This window comes from Nannospalax galili, unplaced genomic scaffold (assembly GCF_000622305.1).
Source record: "Nannospalax galili isolate Female #2095 unplaced genomic scaffold, S.galili_v1.0 scaffold302, whole genome shotgun sequence".
Classification (NCBI taxonomy): domain Eukaryota; kingdom Metazoa; phylum Chordata; class Mammalia; order Rodentia; family Spalacidae; genus Nannospalax; species Nannospalax galili.
The window spans coordinates 4,447,785-4,457,894 of NW_008350120.1; the positions used below are offsets into that span (position 1 = coordinate 4,447,785).

At 56.9% G+C, this 10,110-nt stretch overlaps 1 protein-coding gene across 1 annotated transcript; it reads left to right on the forward strand.

Annotated features, from left to right (window-relative positions):
- The first annotated feature begins 346 nt into the window (after positions 1–346).
- Positions 347–5,767, forward strand: En2 (engrailed homeobox 2). Its single transcript, XM_008847262.2, has 2 exons — positions 347–1,100; positions 4,299–5,767. The coding sequence occupies exons 1-2, from the start codon at positions 443–445 to the stop codon at positions 4,613–4,615; spliced, it is 975 nt and encodes a 324-aa protein (XP_008845484.1). The 5' UTR covers positions 347–442; the 3' UTR covers positions 4,616–5,767.
- Positions 5,768–10,110: the final 4,343 nt, after the last annotated feature.

Consider the following 10,110-nt stretch of genomic DNA (forward strand, 5'->3'; position numbering starts at 1 on the left):
GCGGCGGCGGCCCGAGCAGGCCGGGGAGGGCGTGAGCGTGGGGGAGCGCTGCCTGCATGCGCGCAGCTCTCTCCCGGGGCGGCCCAGGCGGCGGCGCCGGAGCCGAGGGAGCCGGGCGCGGAGAGGAGCGCGGAGCCGGGTCCCCGCTGGAGCACGGTGACTGGAGAGCCTGGGGAGCCGCGAAGACCGGGACAGCCCTCTTTTGAATCTCCCGGCGTCCTGGCGAGCGGCCGACTCTCGCTGTGTTCTAACCCAGTTCGTGGATTCGAACGTGGCTCCGCGTGGAGCGCGCCCGGAGACCTGTAGGAGCCCAGTCCGGCCGCGGCCGCCGCTCGCGCCCTCGGAGGACTCGGCTGCGCCGGGGCGCGGGGGTGTCCGCGGGCGGGCGAAGGCGGCTTGGGAGGAGGCCAGCGGAGAGCCAGTTTGGGATCTTCCGCGAAGCATGGAGAATGAGCCCAAGCCCAGCGAAGCGGCGGCCGAGGCGCAGCGGCAGCCGGAATCCAGCCCCCGTGGCGGCTCTGGCGGCGGCGGCAGCCCGGGCGATTCGGACACCGGCCGCCGGCGGGCTCTGATGCTGCCCGCAGCCCTGCAGGCGCCGGGCAACCACCAGCATCCGCACCGCGTCACCAACTTCTTCATCGATAACATCCTGCGGCCTGAGTTCGGCCGCAGAAAGGACGCGGGGACTTGCTGTGCCGGCGCCGCCGGAGGAAGAGGCGGCGAAGGAGACGCCGGCGGTGCCGAGGGAAGCGGCGGCGCGGGCGGAGCGGAACAGCTCCTGGGGTCGGGCGCCAGGGAGTCCGGGCAGAACCCGCCATGCGCACCCAGCACCGGAGGACCGCTTCCCGCCGCCGGCCGCGACTCTCCGGGTGACGGAGAAGGCGGATCCAAGACGCTCTCGCTGCACGGCGGTGCTACGAAAGCCGGCGACCCCGGGGGTCCCCTGGACGCGGCGCTCAAGGCCCGAGGCTTGGGCGGCGGCGACCTGTCGGTGAGCTCGGACTCAGACAGCTCGCAGGCCAGCGCCACCCTGGGCGCGCAGCCCATGCTCTGGCCGGCTTGGGTCTACTGCACGCGCTACTCGGACCGGCCTTCTTCAGGTGAGTGCTTAGGACCCGGAGTCCCCCAGCCGGCGGCGGGAAGACCCAGGAGGGCTGGGGAGGGCACTTGCCAGGAAATTCACATAGAGGAAAAGAATCGCAATTTCTCTTGCCTGTGCACACAAAGACGCACACTCCTCACCGACCGCGGCACTGTCTCGCCAAAGCCGGCCAGGACAGCCGCCAGGCAGCTGGAAGCGATATTGATTCAAGGGGCACAGACTTAGGACAGCAAAAAGGAAAGCTAGCGCTCTCTCTCTCTCTCTCTCTCGCTCTCTCTCTCTCTCTCTCCCAATTTTTTGAGACAGGGTTCCCCTCTAGCTCCAGCCGGCCTGGAACTCGCTTTGTAGACCACCCTCCCTCCCTCCCCCCTCTCCCTCTCTCTCCCCCTTTCCCCTTTTTCTTCCTCTCTCTCTTTTCCGTAACCTTTTGGGGTATCTTCTTTCCGCCCCTAACGCCCTGTCCCACAATAGTCAATTGGGTGGGGTGGCTGGAAGTGAGCACTGAGTCTCACACACACCCGCTTTCCAAAGTCCGGACTGGGAGAGGTTCCCAGACACCCAGCCCCCCGCGGGTCCAGAGTCCCCCAGATTCAGTCACCCCCAAACTGATTGCATTTCTTTTCACCTTTGACCTAAAGTGACCCCTGGGGAGGGGGGAGGACTGCAGGAAGGTGATGGAAACGGTGCCCTGTCCCCTTTGTCACTTTATTTGAAGAACTGCGTTGAGCCACACAGCAGCCTGCCAATGCCCAGCTCCAGGAAGGCGCAGCCAGAGCCTCCAACACCCAAACCGAAAGGCTCGTCCAGGGTTTGCAGGCGCTGCTGCTAGCGGGAGACAGGCAGCTTTTAAGAGGGGGTGTGCGGAGGTTTGGGACTTTTTTTTTTTTTTTTAAAGCTCATGGAAACCATGGGCTGCATTAGATGCGGGATGCGCCATTAGCAGTGGGCTTCATTTGTCCCCGACTGGGTGAGGCCCCTCTCACCCTCAATCTTCAGTTGTTTTGCGGGTACCCTTTACCCGTGATAACGGCAAGACGGAGGCGTCCCTCCGCTGCCTTCCCGCAGCAACACGTCTTTGATGAAATCCATTTTTCCCAGCCAGATCTGAAATTTGCTCCATTGTTCTTGCCTCCCTCCTTTGTTAATATTTAATTAACATATAGGCTCACAATGCAGACCGGCCTCCAGTCGAGGCCGGCTTTGTGCGGCGCCAGCGCGCGAGTCCAGGCCGCGCAGAGCCCTGGCCGCCGCGGGAGTCTGCAGCGTGGCCCGCGTGGCTCGCCTCGCTGATTTTTCTGGGCTTAACGAAATCTCTTTTCCTGCGAGCAATGTTTCTTTCCTGGGAGTTTAGGAAAGACTAGACAGGAGAGGGTCCTTCCCAAGGCCTGGCTCTGTCTCCTAAGAGAATTCACAGGAGGAGGAAAGTGTGATTTTTAAGGAGATTTTCTTTCTATGAAATAGTCTTCAGAGGCTGATCTGTGTTTGATAGAACATGTTCTAAGGCTGGAGGAGTTTGGGGGACAGAGGCTGCTCTTTTCCACAAGCCAGCCAGTGGAGCCTGAAATTCATTCATTCATTCATCCATCCTCCCTCCCTTCTCTCTCTCTCTCTCTCTCTCTCTCTCTCTCTCTCTCTCTCTCTCTCTCTCCTCTCTCCTCTCTCCTCTCTCCAGGGTTAGGTCCCAGTAGACCAGGCCTCTCCCAAGGTCTCAACCCCATCTCCTAGCATCTTGGAGGGTTCCCTGGGGTGGGCCCGGCGCCCCTGAAGCGCCAGCGCTGGTCACGCTAAGTGTGGATGCCAAGGTGGTGTGCGCTGGGGGTGCGTGTGGCTCGTGGGTGTGACAGGACGCGCTGTACAACTCAAAGGCGGTGACTGGAGCTGCAGCCCCTTGGCCTTCTCTTGTGCCTGTGGGCCCTTTCGGGTTTGTCTCCTGGTGTGAGCGCCCAGGTAGAGGTCAGAGGCGAGGGAGCTCTCCATGCCTGGCGCGACCCGCATTCCCTGGCTGGGTAGTTCCCTGACCCCCTGTCCAGCGGGTGGAAGAGTCGGGTACGGTCTGGCCACCTTCAGGCGAGATCCCTCCGCCGCCTTCTCAGAGCAGGGTTACCCATTTGTCCCTGGCCTGGAAGGGGGGAGGGTCCAGTCCTCTCCAGCCTTTTCCGCTTCCAGCGGAAGGGTGCTCCTTGGAGCTGAGACCCAGCGCCTCCGAAGTTGATTGATGCCCCTCATAGGCGTAAAGACCCAGCGAGAAGGTCGCTATTCCCAGTCAATGGCCCTTCCGGCCTTTCCTGGCACCCCTGTGAATCTTCTGACACCGACGAAGAGAACTCACTTCCTCTCCTTCCTAGGCTCCTAAGACCCTAACCCTTCCCCCTGGATGGCCATGTCCAGGGACCCAAAGGCCTGCAGCTCCACAGGGAGAAGGGGGTGGGGCCAGAAGTGGAACCCTTTGTGGGGAAGCTGTTGTGAGGATCACCTTATATACCTGCCCAAGGTCAGTTGAGTGGCCTGCTTCTGGTGAGACAGCCCCAGGCCACCATGGTCAGCACCCATGCAGACGCCAGGCCCAGCCCCCGGACAGGAGGACTGAAGTGGGGGGGCTGGCTCCTTAAAGGATGTGGTGCTTCATCCAGTGTCCTTCAATGAAACAATGAACTTGATATCTGCAGGCCTGGAGACCAGTTAGGAAGGGACTGAGGAGGACCCATGTCCTGGCCCCTCCTTCTGAACCCTAGTGTCCTTGGCACCCCTTAGGGTGGCGTGGGGCACAGGATTCCTGATCCTTACTACTCTGCCCCCTTCAGTCTCACCCCTCACTTTTACCCTAACACCCACCCCGCCCCTTATTTTGGGAGAGGAGAAAACAAAAACTAGGCCAGAAAGTTTTTGGTTTGGGCTTTTCTCCTTGAGTTAGCTTTTTTGGGGGGACAGACCCCAACTTAGTTTGTGATAGGCCTTTCAGCTAGCCTGTGGACCTACCTCCTTTCCTTCCAAGGTGTAGTCAGAGGATACAAGCCGGACCTCAAGTCCAGCCCCTGCACCCACAGCTGTTCAGCCTTGTGTGTCCTTGGGCCAGTCACTCCCCACCCCAAGTCTCTGCAAATCCACCCCCCTCCCCCGTGTCTGGGTGGCTGGGCCCTGAGTAAGGAGGTAGGTTCCAGCCTCGTAACCTCTGCCCTGTGTCCTCCATGCCACCTAGGTCCCAGGTCTCGAAAACCAAAGAAGAAGAACCCGAACAAAGAGGACAAGCGGCCGCGCACAGCCTTCACCGCGGAGCAGCTGCAGAGGCTCAAGGCCGAGTTTCAGACCAACAGGTACTTGACAGAGCAGCGGCGCCAGAGCTTGGCGCAGGAGCTCAGCCTCAACGAGTCTCAGATCAAGATCTGGTTCCAGAACAAACGCGCCAAGATCAAGAAAGCCGCGGGTAACAAGAACACCCTGGCGGTGCACCTCATGGCGCAAGGCCTGTACAACCACTCCACCACCGCCAAGGACGGCAAGTCGGACAGCGAGTAGGGCGGGCGGGCCTCGGGCCGCGAGAAACAATGCAATAATTTAAAACCGTGAATAAAGGGCCAGTGTATAAAGATTATACCAGCATTATTAGTGAAGATATCGTGTATTAGGTACGTTTCTGCAATATTCTATGTACATATAATTTACAGGTGATGTAAAACCCAAAATATCTGACTATAAAATATTTCTCGAGTTTTTTGTGTTTAAGAGATTATAATTTTATGTTATTATTAATATTATTATTTTTTTTGCAAAGGGGGCTGCTTAGGGTCTCTTTCTTTTTTTAATCCCCTAAGCTCCATTATGGGACATCGGACACTTTTTTAATTATTATTTCAAAAGAAGAAAATTTAAAAGCAACTTGCTAAAGTCCAAAGATTTTTATTGCTGCATTTCACACGACTGTGAATAAATAGCTCCTATTGGGTCTGTTGGCTCTGCCACTGTGTGTGTGTTGGCTTGGAAAGAAAGCTGCAGCCCCGAGCCCGGCCGGGGAGCGCGGGGATCTGGGCAGCGACTCTGGCTGAGGTCCGGGATAGTCTAAGCCGACCCTCGAGGGCACCAGGGCCTGGCCTGGAAGTCGAGGGGAGCCCCGTGGCCTCCTCCGCACCTCTCAACTCCGGCCTTTCCCGCCTCCTCCGAGGCGCCTCCTCGGTGCGTCCTTCCGTCTGTCTGTGTCGCTGTCCCCCGTCCCGCAGCCCCGGGCCAGCCGCCAGCCAGCCCGACTCTGCCACCCCAGGCACCGGCCCACAGCACTAGGGGCCTGGGGTGGAGGACCGGTGCGTGGCCCGACCCGATTCCCCGCCGAGGTCCGCTGCAGTGGACGGGCAGAGCGAGTTGGCTTGTCTTCCTTTCCTTTTGCGTCCCTCTTTTTTCTGTTTCATTATTTTTTTGGACTGGTCGTTTGCTATAGAGAACATTCTTCCAAGGTAAATACATGTATGTGTACATATTCGTGTATGCATGTGCACGCGCACCCCAGGCCTGTGTGAAGCTGGGTTCTGGAACCCGCGGCTGCCTTGACTTTAAAAGGAACTCAGAACCCTCCTAAATCTAGAGGAAGTGTGTAAATAATCATTTCTTATCACTTTCTGTCTTTTGTTTTTTTAAGAAAATATACATTTTATTTTTTGAAGGTGTGGTACAGTGTAAATTAAATATATTCACTATATTCCCCACCAAGTACATATATATATAAGCAAACACATTATCTCTATATAGAACTCACTGTCTTCTGTTTAGGATGGGAAAGGTGTCCAGTGTCCACCTGGGGTCAGCACAGTGTCCCAGAGGTGTGCCCAGAGCTGATCTGGGAGTCTGGCTGCCCACCTGAGGACTGAAGGTGGACTTCTCTCTTTGCCTTAAACCTCTTTATTTCATTACAACAATAGTTTCACTTTGTACATAATAATGCAAACCTTTTTGAAAAGGAAATTATAAAAAACAAAAGTTGCAATTTAAAATTCTGTGAGTAACCATCTGCTGCTTGGGAAACTTGATGAAATGACTTGCCTTTTTAGCAGGAAGCAAATGTCTTTTTTTTTTTTAGTTTATAAAATGTGCATTTTACAGTTTCAGTATCAAATATTTATAATCTTATGAGAAATGAATGTTTCTATTTACAACTGTGGTTATCAAAATTGTGAACATTCCCACCCGTGCATTTTTGTGTGTTTAAATTCTTGAAAGTTACATTAAATAAAAAGAAGCAACTCTTTATTATAAATGCTGGCAGTCCGAGGTGGAATGGTTATTTTTTCGACTTGTGTTTCTGAGCCCAGATATGGCCCTGAGCGGCCTCTCGAGGGCCCGGTACTGCCCCTATCCCCGAAACAGAGCCAGGTTATTTCTTTTAAGTACTAGCCTTTGAATACCTAGCACGTGAACACAGACCAGCCCAAGTAATTAAAGTCTCGGGGAGGAAGGGATGCTGCTTCCTCCCACTCAAGTTTGAAATCCAACAGGTTCCCTCCACCCCCTCCCCGCCGCTCATGCGCACTGGACGCCAGCACTTGCGGAGGAACATGCACTCCTCCAGAGACGCACTCCCACTTCCAAGTGCTGTTTGGTTTACCCGGTTCCTCTCGTCCCCCCCCCCCCCGGAAAGGGCGTGCGACTTCTCCGGCGGGATCGTGGGGAAGGCACTGGCTTGGGAAACGGTCGGGATCTGAGGGCGGGTGGTAAACTGCCCACGAAACCAAGCTGCTGTATCTCCAAACTTTCTTGGCTTAAAAGAAGAAAAAAAAAGTTTTCTCCTCCCAGTAAGAGAAACTGTGAGAGCAAGAAAATCTACTGCTGATGGCGACCTTCTAGGCACGTTTTGCCCAACGCTAACTGGGCCATCCAGCTTCCCAGGCGACAATGGGCCAGCAGGCCGGGCCCCTGCCCCTGCCACTGTGAGCCCTCGAGGGAGAGAGCTGGAGCCACTGCTTGGGCACCAAAAACCTGGCCACCCGCCACAGTTCCATGCCAGGTCGTGGGGGCGGGACCCTCACTTCTACACACTTTAGAGGGCTAAAGTACAAAACGCAATAAAACTCTGGCACAACCTCCATTTCTCTAGCGGCCTCCATCTCGTTTTAATAAAAAGTTAATATAGCTACATCAATCTTTAAAAAAAATTTTTTTTCAAATTTTAACACTGGAGGCGGGATGTACCTTTGTGAGGAAGAGAGCTCCTGGGTCCCATGGGTACCAGCAGGTACCAGCCTTACAGTGAAGTGGAAGTCTTCAGGGTTTTGTTTTGTTCTGTCTGTGATAGGGGTCTGAACTGGACACTGGACAGGCCCTCAGATCACTGGAGTGCTCAAGGTTTCCTTTTGCTCATACATTGTTACCTTTTCTCATTCTTCAAAGCTGTGACCAGAGCGGTGTCACAGAGAGTCCCTGCTGCACCAGCCTTGAGCTCCCACCTAGGACCTGGGCCAAGCGGAGATCTGCTTCCTGCCATCCAGGAGATACAGGCCTTCCGAGATCTTGCACATCCCTGGATTCTGCCTGGGTCTCCCATAAGCTGCAGGCCTTGGATCTGAACCCAGAATAAGGACACTGAGATCCACTACTGGGACCTGGCTAGAAGGTCACCCTACAGGAGGTGGATTTCAAGTGTGAAAGGAGAGCTCCTTTATGAAAAAAGCCCCTGCTCCTTGGAGCTCAGCCACCTGCCTGCCCCAGGCTTTGCTAGGTCTCTGCCTAGCCCAAGCCAAGCTCAGCTTGCAATCCTCCACACCCCAGCAGGGACTAGGCTAGAGCCTGAAACCCGACAGCAGGCCCCTGCCTATCCTGGCTGCCTGGGTCAGATGCTTTCTGACCACTGACCTGGTTCTGGAAACAGATCAGGAGAGTAGGGTCTGGGGCCTAGGCTGGAGTCACGTCCTGGGGGGTCAACTCTGCCGGAAGGTCCTCCAATGCGAACCTGCTTTGGTTTCCTCCAGGAGAGGACTCCCAGGTGACTCCCAGTCTGGTCTTCAAAAGAGTTCCAAACTCTGGGTTTTTCCTTGAGTGGACAGGACAAATAGAGGGGAACTCAGACGGCTTCGCACGTGTACCCTAGCGTTCTGTGCGCACAAATACCCAAGCACTACGTCTGCAAATGCTCCTGCCTGCCGCTAAGCGCAGGCTGGAAGGCAGTTTGTTGGCAGGGTTTCTGCTAAAAGTCATTCAGTGCCCCGCTGGTTTAATATCCGACCTCTGCGGTCTCTTCTCGCCTCGGCAGTTTCCCAAGAGCCCCCAGGAGAGGCCCGGCTCCACCGAAAACTGCAGCCTGTAAGGGGGAGCCGCCTCGCGCTGCGAGGTTAATAAGGACTGGCGACACTGGGCCATGGCGCGACCCCTGAAGGCGCAGATCTGCCGGGCGAGGCAGCACCCCCCCACCCCACTATCTACCCCATTACCAGGACCCTGCGCGGGGCCTCGCAGCTGGGACCCCTACCTCGCGCCTTGGTTTTATCCCAGCTGCGGCCTAGACTGTCTGCAGGCCTGGAAGTAGAGGGGAAGGCGAGGCCCAGCGTGATGCAGCGTGGGGTCCCTCGGACCCTCCAGGGGTGCCCGGTCCGCCGGCACACGCTGGCGCGCGAGTTTGTAAGCAAAGCATTTATACCAACCGCGCAGTGGCGCGCTCTCGAATCCCAAGAAGAACACTCCTATTTCTATTAATAACCTCAACTACCTCATTCTGTTTATGAGGCCCGCCGGTGGAAAAGAAAAGGGCATTCATGAAATCGCCTGAAATGTAACAATATTCATTAAAGTAGCTCCTAATTACATGATTTAATCCAGCGCGGTGGGTCTGAGCTTCTAGCTCGCGCGCAAGAAAGACGACGGTGGAGTTGTTGCTGCTGGCCTCGTGCTGGTCACCAGTATGACAGCTGGCTCTTTAGCTGGGGTCCAGTCCCCTCGGGTGGGTCCAGCACCCCACCCCAAGGGTTTCCTGGAAGGACTGTGTGGTCGCGAGTACTGGGTGAGGCCCAAGCCTAGCTCCACGCAAGGCCTGAGCTGCCCCTGGAGCCGGGCAGGGCTTTCCCCAGGCCTTCGGGGCCCTCTGTGTTCCCGGGGACGCCGGGGAGGCTGTCTCGTCCGGCGGAACTTCGGGTCCGCTGTCCGGTCCCGCCCCATCGGCTGTCCCGCCCCCTCCGGGGCTGGGTCCCGCGCCCAGCCGGGAGCAGAAACAAAGAGTGATGGAGAGCTGCCTCCCGGCTGCCTTTTCGCCCCCTCAGCCTGGAAGGCGTCCCGGAGAGCGCCTGCTGCCGGCCTCCCCTGAGACGCCGAGGGAAGAAGGGCGCAGGGCCCAGTGGACCAGCGTGGTGGCCACGGTCCACGCCACGTTCTCCTGCGCAGAGGGCTGAGTGGGTAGCTCTGGCGGGAAGGGCCGCGGCCGGGTCTGGGGTCCTCTGCGGGGCCCGGGAACGATGGAGATCAGTGTTTGGGAAGAAACTGGGCCGGGCGGCTTGACCCATCTGTCGCGGCGTGAAACTTGGCCGCGCAGTTCCGCTCGCTGCCTGCGGAAGGGGCCGCCTTGCCTCTTTCAGCTGGCGCGTTGGGGTTCTCGCCTCCCGCCAAGCCCTTTGTCTGGAAGGGGACTGTCAGGCTCTGTCATCCCGGCTGCCCTCCTCCTCTCCCCAACCTCTACCCCCTCCACTAACTTTCCTTTCTCCTGTTCTCCTTTCTTCCCTCCTTGGATGGGTAATCACAGACTCCAGCTGCAACCGAGCTTCTGCCCCTCCCGGCTCAACTGCCCGCTTCCCAGCCACGTCTCCACGACGTCCCTCGGTGGCCCTGGAGGGTCTTCCTTCCGCATTCCCCCCTTTTTTAATTTTTATTTTTATTTTACTTTATGTGTATGCGTGTATTGTCTGCATATAGGTAAGTGCACCCGTGTCTTCCAATGCCCGTGGAGGACAGAAGAGGCTGTCAGATCCCCAGGACCTGGAGAGGAGTTACAGACAGTTGTCAGCTGCCAGCTGCCATGTGGGTGCTGGGATTCGAACCCGGGTCTT

Coding starts and splice junctions, on each gene's coding strand:
- En2 (XM_008847262.2), top strand. CDS start 443: ATGGAGAATGAGCCCAAGCCCAGCGAAGCGGCGGCCGAGGCGCAGCGG. Junction 1,101..4,298: donor CTCGGACCGGCCTTCTTCAG/GTGAGTGCTTAG, acceptor CATGCCACCTAG/GTCCCAGGTCTCGAAAACCA.